Source organism: Syzygium oleosum, unplaced genomic scaffold (assembly GCF_021117445.2).
Source record: "Syzygium oleosum isolate NSW1041296 unplaced genomic scaffold, Sole_v2.1 Sole_v2.03, whole genome shotgun sequence".
NCBI classification, from domain to species: Eukaryota; Viridiplantae; Streptophyta; class Magnoliopsida; order Myrtales; family Myrtaceae; genus Syzygium; species Syzygium oleosum.
This window is the reverse complement of record NW_026607487.1, coordinates 13,332,321-13,358,613: the sequence shown is the minus strand read 5'-3', so window position 1 is coordinate 13,358,613 and position 26,293 is coordinate 13,332,321. Positions and strand designations below refer to the sequence as shown.

Here is a 26,293-nt window from a genome sequence, read left to right as displayed (position 1 = left end):
TATCAAAATATCTATGCCTTTGTTATTCATCATAGCACGTCTATATAGAGCAGGGAACAACCCTCCAAGCTTGAGTAAGTACTAAGACTCTTTGAAAAGACAAAAGACTCATAGAAAAGACAAATAACATTTACAACCATAAATAAATAAGGACTCTAGAAACTTGAACGACGTTAACTAGACCTTGAAAATATACGAGAATTAAATGTAACTGATTGAAGGTCTTCATGACTTTACCATTTTCAAAGTGGATAATTAATGGCCTTTGAAGGAACCGAATAGCTTTCGGTTCGTTGTGATCGAACAGTTGACTTGGAATGACAATATCGACAAGAGCCAACTTGGTACCGATAATATCGACAAGAGTCGACTTGGTATAAAAAATATCGACAAGAACTCGATGTCTCAAAAATGCTCCGGCATCAGACACTTCTGCTGCGCGTAAACTCGATGTCCCTAAGTTTTCTTAGTCTTCATCATCATGGTAGGGAGAAAGATCCGCAACATTGAACGTTGCAGAAACAGCATACTCACTAGGAAGTTCAATTTTATAGGCGTTGTCGCCAATCCTTTGCAACACCCTGAAAGGACCATCAACCCTAGGCTTCAGCTTCCCATGTCGACCCCGAGGAAATCTTTCCTTTGTAAGATGTAGCCAGACCAAATCTCCTTCTTTAAATGTTGCAGGCTTTCGATGCTTGTTTGCTCTCGATTGATACTTCGCATTGTGCTTTATTATCCTTTCCCGAATTTGCTCATGAAGTTTCTATAGATAGTTGGCATGTTCCTTGGCATCCCAGCTAAAATGTTGAGAGATGGAAAGTAGAGCTAAGTCCATCAAACTAATAGGATTTTTGCCATACACAATCTCAAAAGGACTCTTCTCAGTTGTTTGGCTTGAAGACCGGTTGTCAGCAAATTCAGCTTGAGCCAAAGTTAGGTCCCATTGACGTAGGTTACTTCCAATTAAGCTCCTTAAAAGATTTCTCAAACTGCAATTAACAACTTTAGTTTGCCCATCGGTTTGGGATGATGAGAAGAGCTAAATTGAAGTGTGGTGCCTAACTTCTTCAAAAGCATTCGCCAAAAATGACTAACAAATTTTGAGTCCCGATCAAAAGTTATCATCTTCAAAATACCATGTAGCTTCACGATCTCTTGAAAGTAAAGATTTGCCACATGAGTAGCATCCAAAGTCTTGTTACATGGTACAAAACGCGCCATTTTTAGAACCGAGCAACGACCACCATGATTGAGCCTTTACCCCTTTGTGTCCGAGGTAAAACCAACCACAAAATCTAGGCTCACATCTTCCCAAGGGGCTGTTGGTACCGATAATGGAGTATACAAGCCAGTATTTTGAGAATGACTTTTGGCAATGTGACAAGTTTGGCACCACTCCATGTGTCTCGTAACATCTTTCTCCATTTGAGGCCAATAATTTTTTTTTCTTTGACAAGAGAGAGTGTCTTGTCTCTTCCGAAATGACCGGCTAAGCCTCCACCATGGGCTTCATTGATAATGCCTTCTCTTAGAGAACTTCTTGGTTTGCACAAGCAATTATTTCTAAAAAGAAATCCATCTTGCAATAAAAATTGCTGAGTTGGACCTCTCGAACAATCTTTCCAAATCTTCCAGAGTTAGGGTCTTCCTCATAAAGCTCCTTGATCATATCAAGGCCTAAGACCTTCACTTGCATTGTGAATAGCAAGGAATGCCTACGGCTTAATGCATCCGCCACTTGATTGAGAGTTCCCGCTTTATATTTAATAAGACAAGTGAAAGCTTACAGAAACTCTACCCACTTGGCATGCCGATTGTTGAGCTTATGTTGAGTATTTACATACTTCAAGGCTTTAGGATCCAAATAGAGAACAAACTCTTTAAACAATAGATAATGTTGCCAATGATCCAAAGCCCGAACAATAGCATAAAATTCCGTATCATAAGTCGAGTAATTCTTGCGGGAATTATTCAACTTTTCACTAAAGAATGCAATAGGCTTTCTTTCTTGGCTAAGAACCGCACCAATCCCCACATTGGAAGCATCACAATCAACTTCAAAGACTTTATTAAAATCTGGAAGTGCAAGAATAGGAGCCTCGGTTATCTTCTTTTTAAGGAGTTCGAAGCTTTGTTGCGCCTCTTTGGTCCACTTGAAACTCCCCCCCCCCCCCCCCCTTCTCAAGCATTCGGTGATAAGAGATATAATGGTGCTGAAATGCTTGATAAAACAACGATAAAATGAGGCCAAACCATGGAAACTCCGAATGTCATGTATAGATGTCGGAACGGACCAGCTGATAATTGCTTCCACCTTGCTAGGATCCATCTTGATGCCATCTTCAGAGACAATATAGCCTAGAAAGACAAGGTAATCGGTAAAGAAGTGACACTTCTACAAGTTGGCATATAACTTTTGCTCCCGAAGAACCTTGAAAACTTGGCGAAGATGCTCCAAGTGTTGTTCTGGAGTAGAACTATAAACAAGAATGTCATCAAAATAAGCAACAACAAAGCTGCTGATAAATGGCTTGAAGACATGATTCATGAGACGCATAAATGTACTAGGAGCGGTAGAGAGACCGAAAGGTATAACCATCCATTCATAGAGGCCATCTCTTGTTTTGAAGGCAGTTTTCCACTCATCTCCAGTTCTCATTCGAATTTGATGATATCCACTTCGAAGATCAACCTTGGAAAAGATAGTTGCGCCATGGAGTTGATCAAGAAGATCATCAAGTCGAGGAATGGGAAAGCGGTATTTGATGGTAATCTTATTCACCGCTCTACTATCGATACACATACGCCAAGACCCATCCTTCTTCGGCACGAGAAGAGCAGGGACATCACATGGACTCATACTTTCTCTCACCATTCCTTTAGCCAAAAGCTCATCTACTTGTCGTTGAAGCTCTTCATGCTCCTTAGGACTCATTTGGTAGGCAGCTTTGTGTGAAATGACAGCTCCCGAACAAAATCAATGCAATGCTGAATGTCTCTTATAGGCGAAAGACCGGGTGGAATTTCTTCCGAAACAACATCCTTAAACTTGGAGAAGAGGTTCAACTTGAGAAGGAACAACAGAATGTTCTTCATTTTCTTCTAACACCACAAGAGCATATGTCTCCAAGGAATCTTCTAAAGCCTTATCGACTTCAGATTTTGAGAGTAAATTATTTCCTTCTCCATTAGATGGTTTAGAAGTGCTCTCTGTGTTGGAAGGACCCAAGGTGATTTTGACTCCATCCTTTTTAAAGGTGTAAGTGTTATTGAACCCATCATGCTTAGTTTTTCTATCGAATTGTCAAGGCCCCCCAAGAAGCAAATGACAAGCATCCATGGGAACAACATCTCACCATACTTCATCATTATCTTTTTTTTCCAATGGAGAATTGAATAAGGCATCGTTTGTCAAACCTCACCTCATTTCCTTTGCGAAGCCAAGATAGCTTGTAAGGTTGTGGGTGTTTCTCCATCTTGAGGTGCAATTTATCCACCATTATTGTAGCCACGACATTCTCGCAGCTTCCTCCATCGATAATAATATCACAAACCTTCCCATGAGAAAGTACATCTGGTGTGAAAAATGTTGTTGCGAAGCCACGTACCATCTTCACTAGGAATAGCATTCAAGACCCAACGAAGAATTAGACACTCTCCTTGATCTCCATAGATAACTTCATTTCACTCTTCTGATCCTTCATTGGAACTAGGGAAGTCTTCAAGATTGTCTTCTTCATGCTCTTCTTCTACTAAAGAGACAATCTTTCGATTTGGACAATCAGAAGCAATATGTCCAAACCCTTGGCACTTGAAACACCGAACAAAGTTAGGGCGCTTTGAACTCGATGCTCCTTCATTCTTAGGAGTGGACTTTGAAGCGGCTGTTTTATTTTTAGTAGAAATACTCCCACCTTTGGAATAGCCCTCCTTGTCCTGATATCGAGAGCTACTACCATGAGCTTCCTTAAGTTGCCATTCCACCTTTAGAGCAAGTTGGCAAACATCATTATAAGTCCAGTAAGGTTGAAGTTGGACAACATTACCGATTTCTGAGCAAAGTCCACCAAGGTAGCAGGCAACAGTTTTCTCCTTGGGCTCAAAATATCACAAATCATCATGAGATGACCAAACTCCGTTGTATATTCTTCCACGGACAGCTCCTTTTGTTTGAGGTTGTGAAACTGAAGGAAGGTGTCTTGCCAATAGTTCGTCAGTAAGAACTTCTTCTTCAATTCTTTCCTCATCTTTTCCCAAGTTACGATACGGCCTTTTCCTTCACAAGCTCTTTGCTTCTTCAAGTGCTCCCACCAAATAGACGCATGTTTTTTTGAGCTTGATGGCGACTAGCTTCACCTTCCGATCAGTTGGTATGTCTTTGTAATCACAGACTCTTTCTACCATGTGTAGCCAATCCATGAATTCTTCCGGTTGCATCTTCCCTTCAAATTCAGGAATTTCAACCTTCACATAGGAATCTTGCTGACTTTCATGGAACCTTTGATACTGACGTCGAGAAAGTCCCTCCTCACTCGAAGCATGACTTCGAGCACCAGCAAAAGGATTAACATCCTTTTCATCAGAGAGAGCATCTTCTGAATTGTGACGCAAATCATCACGTTCCAGAAGTTTGAAGCGTTGCAAACGCTCGTGCAATTGCTGCACTTGTCTCCTTAAATCATCCACCTCCACATCTCGTAGGTCTCTTTCTCGAGCTATAGAAGACTCAATGTTTGGTCCACGTCACCAGACATTGAACCATGCTCTGATACCAATTTGACATCGGAGAAAGCGTAGAGAAGTAGGAGGCAATACAAGTGAGAAATAAAATGGATAGGTCGCTCGCCACCCGTAGGTAATTAACCTAAGAGATAAGAGCAATACTCGCCACCCGTAGGAATCCACCCAAGAGATAAGAGTAAAACAAGAACTCCTCCTTGTTCTTAAGCTAAAAGCTCAATTAGTTTTTATCAAAATATCTTTGCCTTTGTTATTCATCATAGCATGTCTATATAGAGCATGGAACAACCCTCCAAGCTTGAGTAGTTACTAAGACTCTTTGGAAAGACAAAGATTCATTGAAAAGACAAACAACATTTACAACCATAAATAAATAAGGACTCTAGAAACTTGAACAACGTTAACTAGACCTTAAAAATATGTGAGAATTAAATATAACCGATTGAAGGTCTCCATGACTTTACCATTTCCAAAGTGGATAATTAATGGCCTTTGAAGGAACCGAACAGCCTTCGGTTCATTGTGATCGAAGAGTTGACTTGGAATGACAATATCGACAAGAGCCGACTTGGTACCGATAATATCAAGAAGAACTTGATGTCTCAAAAATGCTCCAGCATCAAACTATCTAATCTATCTTCATGTCTCTCTCCCTCTGTTGAATATAATGTCTCTTTATTTGTGATTATTGGCTACTTTGATTGAAGGTTTGCTGATAATAGATAAGCATTTCGACCGTTTAATTATTGTTAAAATAGCATGAGTTTGTCTAAATTACTATAGAAGTTCAAGTGAAGCTGCAATTTGACCAGACTCTCCTAACCTTCAAATGGGTACAGTCCACATGATTTGTCAACCATGCAATCAGTAAAAAATTCTTGCTGTTTTCGCCCTCCTGTTTATGACAAAGTGGTCAACAATTCTTACTGTTTTTACTGGATCTTGTGAGGAAACTGCGAAACTCCGCTTACTAGGAAACTTCCTAAGATGGATTAACTGCTGTGGCTGTTTTGGTTCTCCATCCCAATCAGGATCCAGCTACCTTTTCTTGGAAACTGCATTAAAAGGTGAATAAAATAAGCAAACTTCATAATAAGCTCAAGTTTTGATATGCAAAGATAAGTCACTATTGTTGGTAAGAGTTACACAATTGAGCAGGAAAGCGTCATAAAATCTGGAAAGAAAAGATGCATTTAATGTTTGGACCAAAGAAAAGATAGTTTGAATTGGGCAAAAACTGTATTCAGATAGAATTGTGAAATGTGGAAGTTCCCCATTACAAGTCAAGGGTACACAGATAGTTTCGATGACCTTACTGGATCCAAATCTCTATCATCATTGTTCGATTTATCTTTCCATAATTTCTTTTCCGGTCAATTTCCAGAATTGACTCTGCATATAATTCTTGCAGTCTAAATATCGTTCTTAATGAAAGTTTGTCTTACAACCACTTGCCAAGCCGATAATTTCTACAGCCCTAGTTGCATTTAGTAACAGCGAAACAGTCCGTTGTAGTATACAAAATTTCCTAACAAATAAGGCTGAAAAGGTATTATATTACCACTTGCCATACCAATAATTTCTACAGCCCTAGTTGGATTTTTTTTAGTATTGCCCTAATTGCATTTAGAAACAGCGAAACAGTACATTGTAGCATACAAAATTTTCTAACAGATAAGGCTCTAAAAGTATTGTATTACAACTTGCCACGCTAATAATTTCTCAAGCCTTAGTTGCATTTTTTTTTTTGTCTTGCCCTAGTTGCATTTAGTAACAGCAAAATAGTTCGTCGTAGTATACAAAATTTTCTAACAGATAAGGCTCAAAAGGTATTATATTACCCGCACATGCTGCCAATCTAAGGTTTTACAGCAGAATCCGAAATAAATCCCGCTTTTTCAAGGCACACAGGGTATCAACCCACTCTTAATTGTTTTTTTGCATATAATAGGGAGCACTATCTTTTTAACAAAACTTATCACTGAATCTGACTGAGCAAGCGATGCATATCTCACAACACCTGGGTATTGACCAGTTCCCAAGACATGCACTTAAGTCAAAACTCTTCCAGATATATTTAGGGTGCGCATGATAACTATTCTGTTCCGGAATGAGTTCCTGAACCAGAAATAGATTTTTCTATTTCTGGTTCCTGGATGAGTTTCTGAGAAAAAAAACCCGTTTGATAACGACCAAAAATTTCTATTTCTAGAACAGAAACCCGTTTGATAACAGCACAAAATTTCTATTTCCTGAAACAAAAACTCGTTTGATAAACAACAGAAAATTCTATTTCCAGGAACAGAAATCCATTTTTTTAGAAATGGAATAAAAATAATTAAAAAATTCGAAAAATTCATAAAAATCTCAAAAAAAATCAGAAAATCCCAAAAAATTGAAAAATTCCAGAAAAAATCATCAAAATGTCAATAAAATAAAAAAAATTCAGATTTCGAGAAAATAGGAAATTTGTTGAATTTTAAAAAAAAAAAATCAAGAAATCAAAAATTTCAAAACTTCACAGAATTGCTTAGAATACTTGTAGCCACCCACTTTGAGTAAAATTTAAATTTTTTGAGGTGCCCAAAAAAATAAAAAAAAATTTCAAAATTTCACAAAATGGCTTAGAATACCTGTGGCCATCCACTTTTTGAGTAAATTTTAATTTTTTTGAGATACCCAAAAAAAATTTAAAAAAATTAAAAATTTCAAAACTTCACAGAATGGCTTAGAATACCTGTGGCCAACCACTTTGAGTGAAATTTTAATTTTTGGAGGTGAAAAAAAAAGCAAAAAATCAAAAATTTCAAAACTTCACAGAATGACTTGGAATACATGTGGCCATCCACTTTGAGTGAAATTTAAATTTTTTTAGGTGAAAAAAAACATAAAAAATCAAAAATTTCAAAACTTCACAGAATGACTTACAATACCTCTAGCCACCCACTTTGAGTAGAATTTAATTTTTTTTAGATGCCCAAATGGTATTTTTTATTTTTTTATTTTTTTTGGTTCCTAAAGAAAATTAAATTTCACTCAAAGTGGATGGCCACATGTATTCTAAGCCACTCTATGAAGTTTTGAAAATTTTTCTTTTTGGCTTATTTTTATTTTTTTTTCGACACCTAAAAAAAATTAAATTTCACTCAAAGTGGGTGGCCACGTGTATTCTAAGCAATTATGTGAATCTTTTTATTTTTTATTTTTTTTATTTTTTTCGGCGCCTAAAAAAATTTAAATTTCGCTTAAAGTGGATGGCCACAGGTATTCTAAGCCATTTTGTGAAGTTTTGAAATTTTTTATTTTTTTATTTTTTTCGGCAACTAAAAAAATAAAATTTCGCTCAAAGTGGGTGGCCACAGGTATTTTAAGCCATTCTGTAAAGTTTTGAAAATTTTACTTTTTTGCTTATTTTTATTTTTTTTGGCATATAAAAAAATTTAAATTTCACTCAAAGTGGGTGGCCACAGGTATTTTAAGCTATTCTGTGAAGTTTTGAAATTTTTTATTTTTTTTATTTTTTCGGCAACTAAAAAAATTTAAATTTCACTCAAAGTGCATGGCCACAAGTATTCTAAGCCATTCTGTGAAGTTTTGAAATTTTTGATTTTTTTCTTTTTTTTATTTTTTTCGGCACCTAAAAAAATAAAATTTCGCTCAAATTGGGTGACCACAGGTATTCTAAGATATTCTGTGAAGTTTTTAAATTTTAGAATTTTTTATTTTTTTTTTTTTGGTAACTAAAAAAATTAAATTTTGCTCAAAGTGGATGGCTTAAAAAATAAAAAAATAAAAAAATAAAAAATTTCAAAACTTCACAGAATAGCTTAAAATACCTGTGGCCACCCACTTTGAGTGAAATTTAAATTTTTTTATATGCCAAAAAAAATAAAAATAAGCAAAAAAGTAAAAATTTCAAAACTTTACTGAATGGCTTAAAATACCTCGTGCACACACTTTGAGCGAAATTTTATTTTTTTAGGTGCCGAAAAAAATAAAAAATAAAAGAAAAAAAGAAAAAATTTCAAAACTTCACAAAATGGCTTAGAATACCCGTGGCCATCCACTTTAAGCGAAATTTAAATTTTTTTAGGTGCCGAAAAGAATAAAAAAATAAAAAATAAAAAACTTCACATAATTGCTTAGAATACCTGTGGCCACCCACTTTGAGTGAAATTTAATTTTTTTTAGGTGTCGAAAAAAAAAATTAAGCGAAAAAGAAAAATTTTCAAAACTTCACAGAGTGGCTTAGAATACATGTGGCCATCCACTTTGAGTGAAATTTAATTTTCTTTAGGAACCAAAAAAAATAAAAAATAAAAATCAAAAATACCATTTGGGCATCTAAAAAAAATTAAATCTTACTCAAAGTGAGTGGCTAGAGGTATTGTAAGTCATTCTGTGAAGTTTTGAAATTTTTGATTTTTTATGTTTTTTTCCACCTAAAAAAATTTAAATTTCACTCAAAGTGGATGGCCACATGTATTCTAAGTCATTCTGTGAAGTTTTGAAATTTTTGATTTTTTGCTTTTTTTTCACCTCCAAAAATTAAAATTTCACTCAAAGTGGGTGGCCACAGGTATTCTAAGCCATTCTGTAAAGTTTTGAAATTTTTGAGTTTTGAAATTTTTTTGGGCACCTTAAAAGATCTAAATTTCATTCAAAGTGGGTGGCCACATGTATTCTAAACTATTATGTGAAGTTTTGAAATTTTTGATTTTTTGATTTTTTTTGGACACCTAAAAAAATTTAAATTTCACTAAAAGTGGGTGGCCACAGGTATTCTAAGCAATTCTGTGAAGTTTTGAAATTTTTGATTTCTTGATTTTTTTTGAAAAAATTCAACAAATTTCCTATTTTCCCGAAATCTAAAATTTTTTTTATTTTCTCGAAATTTTGATGATTTTTTCTGGAATTTTTCAATTTTTTGGGATTTTCTGAATTTTTTTAAAGATTTTTATGAATTTTTCGGATTTTTTGTTATTTTTATTCCATTTCTAAAAAAATGGATTTTTGTTCCTGGAAATAGAATTTTCTGTTGTTTATCAAACTGGTTTTTATTTCAGGAAATAGAAATTTTGTGCTGTTATCAAACGGGTTTCTGTTCTAGAAATAGAAATTTTTTGTCATTATCAAACGGGTTTTTTTTCTCAGAAACTCATCTAGGGACCAGAAATAGAAAAATCTATTTCTGGTTCAGGAACTTATTCCGAAACAGAATGGTTATCATTCGCTACCTTAACAAGCCACAACACTAAATCCACATAGAAGCAAGTATTTCATATCTGAGAACCCAGTACAACATGAGACCACTTCACAACACAATGCACTTAGTCAAACTGTAACGTTATATTCCCCAAAGCAATCTCCAACGTAACCAGATAAAAGTAAGAGTTTGCATTACAGCTCAAAGCAAATTAATCGAAGGAGCTAGATACCATCTTGTCATATACCCTGCCAGAATTTCAAAAGACGGTAGGATGCCTGTCTCATAAGTAGCTCCATACTATTTCTTGAAGTTGCCAGATACATGGTCAGATGTAAAAGTGCCCCACCACAACCATTCACAAGTAGATGTTGCACATAACCTGGACCATCTGAAGGTACATATGAAGGACACGTATAATGATGCAAATCCCAGCAATTCGAAGTTTACATCTCCCCTTCAAATAATCACATATCAAATGAGAGAAATTCTTTCCAGAAACATCATTCCAATACCAATCAAGAAGTCAGTTAGGTTCATGCGTAAGTATGATAACAGAGTCCTCTCCCCAACCTACATTTAATGTGGAATTAGATGTACATCTCATGTTATGATATAGGTGTTTTTGACTCGCTTTAGTCCTTAATAAGATGTTCCGGTTCGTCCTATCGTGATAAAGAGGTGTATTCAGAGGTACCGGTAACATGAAGGAAACACCATTATCTATTGTGGGAAGTATAAGTTGCTAGTAGTAGTAGATGATATGAAACAAATTCTGATAATAAATGAGTTTAAATTCAGTAGAAGATACAATTAGCGTTAACATGTTTCAACGCATGTCATTCCTCACATGCTCAGATTAGCTGCGACACAGATGAGAAATCATAAGACCCCTAGTTGATAATTCCCTATATTCCATTCTAGAAAATCAAATGTCCAAACTCCAAATCAAGCCACACATGTATTCTGGAAATAGAGCAAAATGCCTAGGTCAAACAGACTTTGTCGTTTGACACTAGGGGCATTGAGCCATTGATAGAGGTCTTCTCGCTTAGTCCTAAATCAGGTGCTGCAAGAAATTCAAAGCAGGACTCGACATAAGAAATGAGATCATTAACAGAGCATAATATCCATAAGCTCTCTCAAGGAATACTTTGTGCGTATTATAGCACTAAAGTTGTCATATTGAGGCTAGAATTATTCTATTTCCACATTTTATTTCCACGTCATATTCAGACTCTTATCTCTATGAACATCGCAAGGACATTTCTATATAATGTAAATTGCGTTTTGTTTGACAATTTGACTTATTAATATATATGCAACGTGAAGACTCAGTAATTGAATACACGACATTGGAGGCCATAGATGAGTTGGTGATGATGCTCACAACTATTTTTATATTTGAAAAATTCAATTGTTTTTCATACTATTTCAGCCACGCACAGGAGTTAGTTGAAGCAATATAGAACTCCATATACATTGCGTCCAACCATTCATTAATTATTTTCATTCATATAAAGGCAGGTCATACTTCAACTTCCAGACATAACATTCATCGATCCAGTTCTGATACTTGTCTATCTGTTTTCAGGGGTATAATAATGGTGGACTGTATTTATTGAAATCCTTCTCTTGTTTCTGCTTATCCAATGACAAGAGAGTTTTGTTTTTTTAATGACAAGAGAGTTGGTAGTTAGTTGTAAGCACGCCTTTGTGTACTTGAGTTGAGGATTCGGGTAGAGATTTTGCGAAAGTGACTTCTATGCTATGAATAGCAAAGGACTCAAAAGATATTAGACTTAGCTTTCATCATACATGGCTTAATAACTTTAAAATTAATTGACTTTTATTGCAAACGTGAGCATACAAAAGCGTGAGACACGTGAATAGGCATGCATGGAATTGTTATCGAAGTCTGAAAATGTATTATGTTTAAGTTTAGGTTAAAAGATGTTCAAAATGTTGATGTTCCCAATTACTTAAGTACTGTCTAGGAGCCCATTCGGTATAGCTGGGATTATACAGTAATTGTGTTGTATTTACCTAAGCTACGACGAGTCGTAGCACTTTTGTTTGATAATACATACTTTAAAGATACGGTATCTTGAAATTAGGTGAGACGGTTCCTTGAAATCTATATTGAGCTATTTGGTAAATGGCTTATAAAAGTTGCAACACCCTTCTTCACAGCTAAAACTACTGGAGAAAAATGTAGCAAAATACCCGCAAAATTTTTCACGTATTCTTGTTCTGTCCTCTTGCGTTGTTACCTAGTTACAATCAATATAAGTGTGGAAAGGAAAATTTTTCCATAGTAGTTGGCTTTTATAAAAATCCAAATGACTCTTAAATATCAATTAATAAATCCGTTTTTGTAAATATTCTAGATATTTTATTAAGTTTTTAGAAAGTGGCAATTTACATTAACTGTATCGACTTGTGTGGAAGGAAGTCATTTACAAATTTGAGTGTCCTTCTATAATGCGGTGTCCATCACAATGAAAAGATGAATTTTATAAAATTATTTTTCTATATAATGTATTTAGAACTTGTGCGCAAAAATATTATATAACATGTTTTTTTCTCTTTTTGAAGAAGAAAACGTTTATTCAAAGAATGGTTCGATTCTATCCTCATGCCAATAAATTCTAGGGTAGACCACTTGTTCCAAAACTGAAACCAAGAACCCACTCAAGGAGAGGCCAACTTTTAGGCTTGTGACCGGAAACCGACCCAGAAAGTGATCAGCATCTGTCTAGATCAGCTAGGCACTGACCCAAATTTCTCCACATGTAAGAATCTGTGCATGATCTCCAAGTATACCCAACAAACACAACAAAAATAAAAGCCACTCACCCCCCACCAAAGTATCTATAAATAGGAGATCAAGTTCAGAGCCAACACACACAATCTTCATTCTTGAAACCGAGTAGTATAATATCCTTAAAGAGGCCTGTGCGCTAAACACACTTGTGTTTGTAGAGAAAGGAAATGGATCTGGACGGGAAGCTGGAGGAAGAGTTCGAGATCAACTCGCCAGCGGACAAGTTCTACAAACGTTTGAGCTCCGAACTCCACCGTCTTCCTGATGCCTCACCGGAAAAAGTCCAAGGAGCTGAAATTCATGAGGGCGGGCGACTGGGTCTCTCCCGGTTCCGTGAAACTCTGGAACTACACCATCGGTACGTATGAACCCAGTAATGTCGATTGATCTGAGAAGGTCTGTCCAAATTGTGCCCCGTGATAGGCACTTCGGGCTCGTAAATATTTAGCTGTAGATATGTTCATTTTGTCGTCAATCAACGCACAATATCATAAAAAGCTCTCTGACTATTGAAGTGTTTGTGTTTTATAATGAATGAAACACATTTAAGTGGGACCAATTTGCAGACGGGGTGCAGGAGATATTCAAGGAGAAGATGGAAATAGATGAGGATAAGAAGTCGATGACGATGGTGGCTGTGGGCGGACACATCCTTGAACAGTACAAGGTCTACAAGGCCGTCTATCAGGTTTTCCCCAAGGGCGAGTCAGGGTCGGTGAAGATTTCATTTATCTACAAGAAGTTCAAGGAGACTGATGGCGAGCCGCACAATTATCTCCTGCTTGTCGTCGATGTCATCAAAGATCTTGACAAACACTTGACCCCGAAACAAGGTTAAGGTTGATAAAAAGAGCTGAAAGAAAATGTCCTGAATCCCGTGTGTAGTACCGAGTGGTGAAATAAAGAGAAGCTACTGCGCTTCTGACTTCCGAGATGTGTGGATCAGTGATTCAGTGTGTGCTGCTGTGGGTTTACTAAATTATTATTATGCAGAATAAAATCTTGCAAGAATCACCAGCTTTTCATGTTGTTAAAACATTAACCGGTATCTTGTAATTAAATTCCTTGAAGAGTTCCAGAGCTACAAATTGCAAGGAGGGAGCTAACAGTCAATCATGGAAACTTCTAATCAATTTCCTTCAGATTCTCACATTCAATTTCCAGTTGCAAAAGTTAAGAGTGCTGGATATTTTTACTTGGAAGTCTAATTCCCCAGTGTATTTCTGAGCTTCAATTCAAAGAAGAAAAGAACATTTGAAAGCCCACCAATCAACAATTTATGCAAGTATGATTCCCTCTAAGCTCTATTCTACCTCTACTTTTGTTGTCCCCCTCAATTTTTTCATTCTTTCTACTTAAATGTCTCTCTTTAGCCTTCTAGCCATCAAAGCAGCATTCAAATGTAATTCTCTCTTATTCCAAATTTATCAGCTAAATATAAGAGGATCAAATAGCTTTCTCTGGCTTTCTCTGCAGGAAAATAAATCAACCTAATTACTTCAAAGCAGGACCAGCAAAAGAAGCTACTCGTCACTTGAGCAGAATCCAATGGTACATTGATATCATTCCTTGATCAAATATTACATCGTAGCGCCATCCCATCTAAAGAACAATTACAGAATAATGGTTTGATATTTTCTTTACAGATTGCATTAGTGTGCTAACAGCAGAGGCGAACCTTCAACTAGTCCATCTCTACCAAAGGAATCACAACTGTGAACATTCTTATGTACAATTTTACCAGAATCTACTTCTAATAAAGAACTAAAAGAGTACCTAATAAGTTGTAGTCACCTTTGCTGTTGCAAGTGTCGCCTAAATGGGTGACTCAAAATCTCATCAAGTGTCAGATGCAAAGCGGCAAATATCCATCACTGATTTTGATTCGATCAAAGAGTCATGAAATCAATTCAAGATTCACTCTCTTGACCATGTTCTTGTCTCAAGCTAGGGCAGCCTCGATTATGTTCTCTCTCATGCCAGGACAACCGAAAATGTGGAGAGCACATGCCAGAGTTGAAGCACCTCATATCATACTGGCAAAATCTACATGGTATGAGACATATAGATTTCACACAGCTCCTGTGTAAGACCAAATCCCTTGCCTTTGCCTCGTGAATGAGAGGTATTGGAATTTTATACCCAACTGAGTGATGATCATCAGCTATTCACTGACCCATTACAGGCTTCTGAATGAGTTTTCACCGTCCGATTTATGACAAAATGGTCAACAATTCTTACTGTTTTTACCGGGTCTTGTAAGGGAGCTGCAGAACTCCACTTACTAGGAAACATCCTAAGGTGGCTTAACTGCTGTGGCTGTTTTGTTTCTCCATCCCAATCAGGATCCAGCTTCCATTCCTTTGGAACCTGCATTACAAGGTGAGTCATTATTGTTGGTAACAGTTACACCATTGAACAGGAAAGCGTCATAAAATCTGGAAAGAAATGATGCAATTAATATTTGGGCAAAAGAAAGATACTTTGAATTGGCTAAAAAACTGTGTTCAGATAGTCTTTTGAACTATGGAGCATATGGAGTTTCAATGACCATACTGGATCCATATATCTGGTATCATTCTACTATTTATCTTATTATATTTTCTTTACCAGTCAAAAATCCGCAATCAACTCTGCATTTCTGTAGTCTTTTATCCTTCTTAATGCAAGTTTGTTTTACAACAACCTGCCATCCCGATGATTTCAACAGCCCTAGTAGCAATAAGTAACGGGGAAATAATCAATTGTAGAACACAAATGTTTCCGACAGATAATGCTCAAGAGGTATATTATTACCAACACATGCTGCCAGTCTGAGAATTTACCGCAGAATCCCAAATTACATCCCGCTTTTTCAAGGCATACAGGGTATCATATCTGCTCTTAAATTTTTTTTAGCATTCACTAGGGAGCAACATATATTTAACAGACAACCTTACCAAAAAAAAACATATATTTAACAGACCTTATCACTGAATCTGACCAAACAAGTAATGCATATCTCACAACACCTGGGTGTTGACCAGTTCCCGAGATAATGTGCTTTAGTCAAAACTCTTCCAGATATATTTAACAAGCCACAACGCTGACTCCACATAGAAGCAAATATTTCATATCTAAGAACCCAGTACGACATGAGACCACTTCACAACACAATGCACTAAGTCAAACTCTTAGAACCTTTTCTTTATTGCTGATTTTTCCCTTCATGAAGCACCTTGTCCTTAATATACTATAAGTAATTTAAATTGATAACAGAGAAGATACTGGTAGGGAAGCCATTAATACAGAAAATCGTCAAAGTTTTCTGCCAGTGTCTATTTCTAGACAATATAACGATAGTGCAATATATAAACAAATAAACAAACAATAGTGATAATGCAAGACATCCTGCAAATACTGCTGCTTCAATTTCCAAATATATTCTGATGAAGAATAGGCTTTCTATAGAAATGTTCGTAAAACAATCATATTGCTTAAAATATCCAAGACAGAGGAAGGGAGTACACTGTCTATGTAACTAAAGTAGCAGATAGTTCTGACCAGTTACCTTATCGACTACTAGGGTATAGACTTCAAGATCACCTTCCCTGTTTATGTGGAATCGTGTAAATCCCTTGTAATTAGCAATTCGAAGTGAGGAGAAGGCCTCATCGAAGTGTAAATGAAGCCAGTTAATGCAAATGTATAAGTAGCTTCCAAAAACTAGAGAGACAACAGGAGTGGAAAAGACCCAGAAATAGAGAAACACAGAAGCATAATATATCGTTGCACCGCCACGTGACAATGATTCCATTCCCCCCTGGCAAATGTTTGTCCTTGATACAGCCATGACCTGGCAATTCAATCCAAAAAAAGTCACATTGTAGAAAAATATATCATATAAGATACCCATATTCAAAAAACAGCACTATGAAAAATATAAAGGATACAAACCTCCGGGACATCGAAGGCGGACATGAGATATTTGATGCAAGCAGGATATAGACCCAATGTCCATTGTTCAATACGAGCTCGAAGGCCTGTTGGATCTGGAAAGTGCTCACTCTCTACAGTTCGGTACCACTGGTACAATGTGTGATAACCTAAGAGACAAATCTAGGTCAGCATCTCAGATACTTATGCAAATGCTTACTTAGCCGACACAAGGACATGACACAAGCTCAAGAAAAATGCAGTGTCTTATTTTAAGAGTAGCTGTAGATGTGCTACAAGACGAAAATTAATGAAGTTATATTCATCAATCGAACATCATTTTTCCACTGGAGACGCGCTCACTTCTTCATTATGTCAAAGCAGAGGATCAAATCAAGCATCCACTGATTAATGCAAAATCAACATCTTGAGTCAAAAAAATACACATACATCAGAAAGTATGAACACTAACCTGAAGTCGCCAAAAGTTTATGCCTGATGCAGGTCTCTACACCCAGTTCCATCAGTAGCATAAGAATTAGTGCAGCAGTTAAGTGTGCAGAAACATGAAGTACACCAATCATCACTCGTTTCTTCCGCGACACTTTTGATGGTACAAATGTGACAGATACAATTAGCAATAGCAAAGCACCTGCTAGTGATACATAAGACTGCTCCAGCAAGTACTTGAAAGCAGCCCATACAGTGACAAAAAAGCTCTTCAAATGACCAGAAACGGAGTCACCTTGTAACATGTGATTGAGCTTACACTGCAAAGGAAGCCCAAGAATAAGCCAACTACTCAAACATATCAACATAATAATAAAGCAGCAGGATAAGTAGGATCCATGCTATTTGTTTGAGCTATCTTCGGAACTTGAATTATCTCCTGGGAACTTTGACTGCTTAAAAGGGATTCACAATGAAGAGTTAAGTAAAATGAAAACACCCTGCTTCTAACGGATTGGATTAATAAATATGCCCAAGTGCTAAGTGACATGATACCAGTCTACCAAGAATCTGAATGTAAAAATCACATTCAGCTAAAGGAATACTCACTTGTGGGAACATAGAAAAAGCCAGTACAAAGTAGATAATACCACCAATAATATCAAATTGCCAGTTTTTCTTCCTAAATTTCAAGATATTCCCCAAAGCAATCTGCAAAGTAACCAGATAAAAGTAAGATTTTGCACTACAGTTCAAAACTAATTGATCAAAGAAGCTAGATGCCGTCTTGTCATATACCCTGCTAGAATCTTCAAAAGACGGATAAGAAGCGTTGGTCTCATAAGTAGTTCCACAATATTCCTTGAAGTTCCCAAATACATGGGTTGGATGTAAAAATGCCCCACCACAACCATTCACAAGTAGATGTTGCACATAAACTGGCCCATCTGAAGGTACATATGAGTGACGCATATAATGATGCAAGTCCCCAGCAATTCGAAGTTTACATCTTCCCTTCAAATAATCACATATCAAATGAGTGAAATTCTTTCCAGAAACATCATTCCAGTACCAATCGAGAAGCCAGTTAGGTTCATGTGTCAGTATGATAACTGAATCCTCATCCCCAACCTGCATTAAATGTGGAATTAGATATTCACTGTAACAAGAGACAGCTGTAGATATCATGTTATGATGTAGAGGTTTTTCACTAGCTTTAGTCCCTAAAAAAATTCCACTTTGTATTATAGTGATTAAGAGGTGTATCTAGAGGTACCAGAAACATAAAAAAAAAACACCATAATCTATTGTGGAAAATGTAAGTTGCTAGCAGTAGTAGAGGATATGAAACAAATTCCGATAATTAATGATTTTAGATTCAGTTGAGGATACAGTTTCAAAGCACATCATTCTCCATATGCACAGACTAACAGTGACATAGATAAGAAATCATAAGATCCCTAGCTAATAATTCCTATTTATACAAGAACAAATGTCCAAACTCCAAATTAAGCCACACATATGGAAGCAATAGAGCAAAATGCTGGGTTCAAACAGACTTTATCCCAGGACACTGAGGACATTGATAGAGGACTTCTCACTCGGTCCTAAATCATGTCTGAAAAACATTTAAAGCAGGACTCAACATTAGAACTGAGACCATTAGCAAACGATAATATTGATAAGCTCTCTCAGGGAATATTTTGAACGTATTATAGCACTAAAGTTGTCATTCAGAGGCTAGAATTATTGGCCCCAACAGGAGTACATCACAAGCTAATAACTTAACAAAGGGCAGATAGATGTGCAGTTCTGCAAAGGCTTCTAATAAGATAGAAACAAAGACCATGATCCTCTCTCAGCAAATTACTAGCAGAAAAATATATGTCCAACAGTAAACAACTTAACAACATATCACACTGCACATCAATAGCAAATAATCTGCTGGAAAATATCTAAAATGACAACTCAAAAAGCAGAAAGATGCTATACAACCCTGAGGAATATCCTCAAGAGTGATACAAACTATCGGCTACGTGTCCAATGCAGGATCCCTCAACTCAAGCAGTTCCCTCATCCGGTTGTTTTTCTAGCAAAGATAGTCAAAAAATTGCTAAGAAAATTAAGGAAGTACCTTCGTCTTTACCAGCTCTGAGAAGAATTTAAATTGGTACACATCAATATCGCCATGGAGTGCCAGATCAAGGCCAAATACCCACCAATTTTTGGGGAGTTGCAAAGCAAAATAACTCTTTTTCTGAGGCATCAACCACCCACCTAACCAACTCTTATGACATATGTACCTCATGAAAGTATGAAGTCCATCAAACCAATCTGTAAAAACCACAGAAACAGGATTTTATAAGGTAACCATTACATCTTCAAAGTACCAGATTTGAGAAACTTTCTAATAAGAAAACAACTAAGGACATGGGAGAGCACAATGCAATGATATTAGTTTCAAGTTTCAAAACGATACAAGGTGTTCTCCAAGAGCCAAACAGAAAACTTAAGCAAGGGTCACAATGAAAACCAAATCTGACCATGATTTCCAGGAATTAGGAAAGCCTGGGGCCCATCATATTGCTTTAGCTCAGATAACCCTGATGGAATTTCAGGCTTGTTCACAGCGATCTGCTCTAGTTTGTACCAAGGTGGAGGCTGAAGAGCACACTCAAAAGGACGAAAGAACCTCTTTTCGTAAGTAAATGCAGACGGATTTGGATATCTACAAAAGAAGCATAATATTTTGTTTAGGCGAGAATGAACATTTCTAGAAAACGATGCACTTATACAATCAAATGATGCCTAATTCTTTGTTCGCAATGTTTATTTTAAATTCAAAACCAGCTGACACTTCCTTTCATACTCAGCAACAGATGTGATCAAATAAAAAATGTAATATTCAACACAACCGAAATAAAAGAAAACAAGTAAAAGTAGACTAGCCTGAACTTACAATATTGACAGATGATATAAAGACATAATTAGCTTTCCAGCCTATAAAGCGAAGACCCATCCATTAAAAGTATTGACAAAAATCCTCAAGACCATTGTGATTGACAATGCACTTTGACTCGTAAAATTATGACCCAAATCAAGATAATCATCCCAACTAGCATACAGAATTGTTCATTGAGTGAAATTGAGTGAAACAGCGAGTTGACTCATTAAAATCATGAAACTCGCGATCTGACTTATATTTACTCATCTTTTACCTAAAAGACTTGTATGACTCAGTGAGATTGTTTATTTCTGCCCCAGAGATTTTAGTTAGAGTATTTGGCTTGTTTGAAGCCAAAACAGGCGTTGGTGAAAAGGTGAGTTTCGCTAATGCCTGATGGAAGTGTGCTTTCTAAAAAAAAAAAATTTGAAGAGAGATCCACTGCTGGTTCATTGCAAATGATAATTTTCAGGGGGAACAAAAGATCAAAGAAGTCTCTTCATCTCTCTCTGTCTTGGTGTCTTTGCTCAACAACTTCATACATGACTACACCAACCATCCGCTACATTAATATGCTTCGATGGTGAAAAGTGACACTCGAGCAGAAATAGGCATCAATAATTGTTACTCTTAAATGAACTAATCTCATTGGTCCAGTGTCATTTTACTGTTACTTTACTGAAAATCTGATAACTTCAAGTTAAATAAATCTATATAGTTTAGTCTGCAGATTAGTCTAGACTTCATTTTGAATGGACTTTAACTTTGCAGGTAATGTGAAGTAAATCAATTTCATTAACTGTTGCACATATTTATTCATCGATATAAAACTGAAAACCATGCTTATAAATTAAGCGGCTTTTAAATATAATTGATTTCAGAATATTTGTATTATTGGGAGCATGGAACCATTTAACAGCTCCTATCATTAATTTAATAGTTTGGAGTATAAGACTCAAACTTCTACCTAGTTGTTTAAGTATGTAAAATGTTACGATTTAATCTTAAAGTCCCATTTTAAGACGATGTCAGTAACCAAAGTGAGTTTGACTACCTTGCTCAAGATGCAATTATTCTCCAAATATAAAGCATATGTGCTGGCTGCTTCATGGGGCTGAAAAATAAGATGTATCCAGAGTGGCTTTATTTTTACCTTTTTGCTTTTCTTCAAATGTTGCGGTGCACGGTCTTTGACTTGTTTTTTTTTTTTAATCTTAACCACTTGAAACTTTCACAATATAGTAAATGCTAACACGTAGATTAACATATATAATTTTCATAATGTTTTAAAATTTGGATACTATTTTAAATATTGGCAGGACAGTAAAAATTGCTTCAGCTTTTCATAAGTCAAAATAAACCAACCCTGAGGTAATCAAGTCACATACCCAAAATGGCCAATGAGAGCTTCAAAGTTCAAACTCAATGAACACAACATATATTTAAAAGCCTAATGGTACAATGAAGGCAAGTTAAGCAAATTAAAATGCTCCACCTACAAAAGTAGACGCAGAAGAAGCAGTCTAAATAGAATAACATATAAAACAGACAAGAAAAGGCTCAAATGCAACATTTAATCAACCAAAAAAGTTTGGTTCTGTTTCATATAATTAAGACTGAAGAAACATGGGCCCAGATCATTGCTAGCCAAAAGAGAAAATTCTGATAAACAATTCAGAGAGTAGAAGCAAGGCAAAGTTCAGCGCAGGGTCAAACTTACAAAACAAACAAACCAATTCAAATTTGATATTCAATAGACAAGAACTACTTACCATGAGCATCAAACCCACTAAATAGATTTGATTTAAAGTGGTTTATAAAACAAATTCATTTTCTATGACTAACAGTCTAATACTATTTAAGAACCACCAATCATTAAAATGTGATACTCTAAATGCTCTGGTTTATGCAAAAGATGGAATATAATGAGAGCAAGAAAATTACTTAAAACTGATACAAATTGTCATGTTGTGGAATAGATAAACATGTGATTGACTTACGCAAGATCACCCCCAATGAGAAGCAAGTTCCCTCGTGGTAAGCAAAGCGTAGAATCACTGGTCGTCACATTAAGTGAAGGCTGAGCCAATAGCCGTGCAATGCTGTAAGAAGAGTTCCCACCATCACCAGTATCAGCCATGAAATCAAACCAAAAATTATCTTTTTCACTGAAGTGATCGTAGAGAAAATCCTGCTCAACTCCATCTTCGACCTTGTTCATTGCTGCCTGATGAATTAGAAAGATGAAACAATGCAGCCACTGCGTTAACTATATACACATGGTTTTGTACTTAAACAGGATCAAAAGGCTTAATTTAATTAGAGAATCTATACTATTAACAATGATTTCATTAGTGCTATAGTGACAACAAATTGATCCGATGAAAAGATGGAGAATTTGCAAAAAAAAATAAAAGATTGGAAAGAAACATTAATAATCAAAGTTTGCATATAGCAACTTTAGATCGATTGACAGCACAAAATACTCATTCAAACTTCAAACAATCTAAAAACTTTTTCTTCCTTTTTTGTGCCTTTTTTATCTCAAAGGGAGTTTAGAAACAAGTGCCTAAGTTGGACAACAAAATAAGTACATGATACAACAACCTAAGCATAATTTAATGCTGTGTTACTGATGCATAAGTTTCATAATGTTCCTTTTGTTAGGATCCAACAAGGAAAGAATGTGAAGGTAATTCCCTGAAATTAATTCTCTTCTTAGAGACATTGATAGACAGATAAAGAGAGAAGTAACACCGCAATTAAGAGGGAGATTTACAAGACAGACAGGGAACACCATAAATTAAGCACATAAAGTTGAGACAATGGAACTTTACCTGCATCATGCGCATGTCAAAACGGCCAACAAAGACTGTTACTGACACTAGGAGGTCAAACATTGTCTTAAAAAGATCAGCTGAAGTTCTGTAGGACACAATAACAACTGTATAAGGAAAAAATACTGCAAGATCCCCCAAAAAACGGGCAAGAAAAGGAAAAAGAAGAGGGAAACCATATACCCAGAATACCAGGGAACCATGTCCAAAAAGTTTGGTTTCATTTGCTTTTCCTTCGACTTTTCATATTCTTCAACTGATAAAGGGTGAGAGAGAGCCCACCTGCTTGTTATAACATTCGAACAAATTGAGTTGAAATCACCACAGAATGGTGAAGAAGATTATGATGACAGGCAAAAGTTGAGCTAAAAAGATACAAGGGCATCTATTAGCACAAGACCACTCTACTTTTCTACTGCCAAATTCTCAACTGCATTATCATAAAGAACTCTATGACATGATAGAATCATCCATCACATTCAGGCTATCGACTTCCTCAGATATGGCTATTCACTGGCTAATCAAAACACCTAAAGTGTAAACTATTGCACTAGAACAAGAATATGAACAATTTATCCATCACAAAACTACGTCCAAGGCCAGGGGGCAAAGTTATATTAATTATTCAAAAAACTAACAAATTGTCACTCACCCTGTTGACCTTTCCACAACATAATTGGCAATATAAAGGCCTATAAAGGTTGCCCATAACGAGTATAAAGGAGAAATTTCATCAGAAGAGCCCGAGCCCTGCAACAACCAAAAAAGAGATATTAATAACAATTAAGTAGGTGAATGACAAATTATCGATGTCAAAAGTCATAACAATGAAGCCGGTACATGACATATGATCAATGTAAAAAGTTTTCATTTTGTACCTCCCCGTATATGACCCACTTCGATAAGAGTGGATAATCATTCGCAGACCCAACCGGTGCAAACCAAGATGAGCAAATCTGGTCCTTAAACTCGTGAATCCGAAGGAATTTCGAGATCAATGTGTTCCTTTCTTCTTTCTTCCAAAGAGGAAACCAACCAGAACTTTTTCGCTCAAACGGCCTTTGCTTCAAAATAGCACGGTTGCCGCAGTGACTATAAAATACACAGCAGGCAATGCTTAGAACCTATACATCACATGAAATGCATTATATTAAAAACAACAAGAAAAGGCAAATGCTATATAATCTTATAAGAAATGGATCCTCAGAACTAACCGCACAATTCTGTAGAATGGTCCAGAGCTCCGGCCTTCTTCCAGCCACACGAGATACAAGTCCAATATACCAAAGACCGAGGAATATGATATGGAAGACAATAAGGAATAAAATAGAGGAGACATAAATTGTCAAAAATAAAGACAAATTCATCCTCAAATCCACTCCCATTGACTGAAAACTGGGAAGATGATACAGAGCCGCCACAAAAATCCACAAAATGTACCTGTGAAAGCAAGCATTATTCCAACGAGTCGAGACGGTTAAAACAACTGCCAATGCACTCAAAGGAATACAAAGCGAGCCCCATTTCATAGCAAAAAAACAATCATTTAGGCTTAGGACGGAATAGAGTGCTCACCATCTGCTAAAATTCGAATAACTGGGCTTGATCGTCTTCCCAACGAACGGAGTCGAAAAGAAATAGAAGAAACCAACCAAGCAAGCATACATAGACCACCACTTGACGTTGTTATCCAACTTCTCAATCAGAGTGTGCATATTGTCCGAAGATATGAAGAATAGGCAACCGACGACTACAGCAATTATAGCGTGCCTCGAATGCTCGTGAGGATAGGGATACGTGTGCGTCAGAATAGTCCTCATTCGCTCCATTTTCAGCGTGTCCAGGAGACCCATGGACTGCCTCTCAGAGCCCATACTCGCGATCCTCAGTGCGCCACTTCCCCACTTCGCCGATTTCAGCTCCTTCCCACAAAGCAACCCGAGAACACCAGAAGCAAATCCCTATCTGAAGAACAACAGCCAATCAATCAGCAAGCGCGGAACACAAAACCCACTTCACGTCACGCGCTCATTCCATCTAAGCGAGCAACAATCGACAAGAGCGAGCAACAGAGGGGCTTACTTCAATCGCAAGCTTCCTCGGCCGCGGAGCAGAGCACTAGGGCTTTTGCCGCAAAACCCGTCGGGGCCGCCGCAAACCGCCGCAACCGGAAGCTCCACCCCCCACAGCGCCGCCGGAACTCTCGAGACGGGGGGGTGGCACGGGGACGAGATTGGGCAACGGGGGATTGGCCAATCGGAACGGCGACGGCGAGCGAAGCCGGCTTCGAGAATCTTGACGACGACGAAGGAATGGAGGGACGGATGAATGCGCAAAGCGAGCGAGCCAGAGAGAGAGAAGGGAAAGCGTGCGTGTGCGAGGAACTGCAGAAAAGGGGGGGAATGGTCTGTCGGTGGGAATTACGTGTGGGTGCGTCTGAGCAGTAATGTCAAACCGACTCGGAGGAATCTGGGAATGTCCGCAACGCACATCTCCTTGGCATATTCTCTTTCGCACGCACCTCCTCTGCAAAAAACCCCCATCATGTTCCTTTCATCGAACACATGTTTTTTTTATGCCTCCTCCTTGTGAAATGTGTCTCGATTGATTTCGAGATGATGACCAATGACTGGTCCATCCGGCCCGGAATAGGCCCGAGCTCGAGTTGACACGTGACAAATCGAGAGTTCGTGCTGTCTTTAGGGAAGAACCCGGCAAACCGTCGCTGCTTGCGTTGCAAATTGCTTTCGCAAGCTTGCGCGTGGAAATTTAGAAACAGAATGCCAGAAAACGGAAAAGGAGCATTGAATTTAGGCTGCGCAAGACAACTTGCCAAATAGTATTTGATTCTGTTCTTTTGTTCCCAGAATCAGTTTGGGAACAGAAATGCGTTTGTTTAATTTTTTGATTATGAGCACAATTTTGTCAAAAATTGTTCCCAGAATCAGTTTTTAAGAATAAAAAAAAAGTAGCTTCTTGATTCTGGGAACAATTTTGAGAATCAATTTTTTTTTTCTTCCTTTTCTTGATTTTTATTGTAGCTTCTAATGTCCGGCCCGAGGACCGCCCTCGCCGGATCTAACGAGAATAAAATATTTTAATAAAAAATATTATTAAAATAAAAAATATTTTGCCGGCCATGGCCGGCGACCAGGCCATGGCCAAAAAAAAGAAAAAAATATATTTTTAATAAAAATATTTTAATAAAAAATATTATTAAATAAAAAAAATATTTTACTTGACATGGCCGGTGACCAGGCCATAGCAAAAAAAGAAAAAATATATATTTTTAATAAAAATATTTTAATAAAAAAAATATTTTACCAGCCATGGCCGGCGACCAGGCCATGGCAAAAAAAATAAAAATATTT

General features: G+C 36.9%; 2 protein-coding genes across 6 annotated transcripts in view; one reads left to right on the top strand and one right to left on the bottom strand.

The window, feature by feature from the left end:
- Positions 1-25,299, bottom strand: part of LOC115670692 (uncharacterized) — a 53,516-nt gene extending 28,217 nt beyond the window's left edge. For 2 of the 5 annotated variants that reach the window (XR_008816016.1, XR_008816015.1), the window contains exons 1-16: positions 25,005-25,299; positions 24,498-24,887; positions 24,137-24,362; positions 23,801-24,046; positions 23,575-23,672; positions 23,106-23,204; positions 22,923-23,010; positions 22,086-22,312; positions 19,685-19,869; positions 19,276-19,475; positions 17,940-18,272; positions 17,751-17,852; positions 17,164-17,461; positions 16,713-16,861; positions 16,327-16,611; positions 14,802-15,146 (exon numbers count right to left, since the gene is read on the bottom strand). Coding sequence is in view for 3 of the 5 variants with exons in the window: in XM_030592016.2 (XP_030447876.1) it covers positions 14,937-15,146; positions 16,327-16,611; positions 16,713-16,861; positions 17,164-17,461; positions 17,751-17,852; positions 17,940-18,272; positions 19,276-19,475; positions 19,685-19,869; positions 22,086-22,312; positions 22,923-23,010; positions 23,106-23,204; positions 23,575-23,672; positions 23,801-24,046; positions 24,137-24,362; positions 24,498-24,796 (3,045 nt within the window). In the remaining 2 variants the exon portion in view is untranslated. Of the gene's footprint in view, positions 1-14,310; positions 15,147-16,326; positions 16,612-16,712; positions 16,862-17,163; positions 17,462-17,750; positions 17,853-17,939; positions 18,273-19,275; positions 19,476-19,684; positions 19,870-22,085; positions 22,313-22,922; positions 23,011-23,105; positions 23,205-23,574; positions 23,673-23,800; positions 24,047-24,136; positions 24,363-24,497; positions 24,888-25,004 lie in introns of those variants that run through there. The other 3 variants (XM_030592016.2, XM_056309419.1, XM_030592018.2) reach the window with 3 other exon arrangements.
- Positions 12,676-13,703, top strand: LOC115670803 (MLP-like protein 328). Its single transcript, XM_056309423.1, has 2 exons — positions 12,676-13,134; positions 13,343-13,703. Exons 1-2 carry the CDS (start codon positions 13,041-13,043, stop codon positions 13,612-13,614), a joined length of 366 nt encoding a protein of 121 aa, XP_056165398.1. The 5' UTR covers positions 12,676-13,040; the 3' UTR covers positions 13,615-13,703.
- Positions 25,300-26,293: the final 994 nt, after the last annotated feature.

Bases quoted from the DNA above. Each gene is read 5' to 3' on its own strand.
- LOC115670803 (XM_056309423.1), top strand. From the start codon at position 13,041: ATGCCTCACCGGAAAAAGTCCAAGGAGCTGAAATTCATGAGGGCGGGC. The intron at 13,135-13,342 runs GTACGTATGAAC...ACCAATTTGCAG, and splicing joins ACTCTGGAACTACACCATCG to ACGGGGTGCAGGAGATATTC.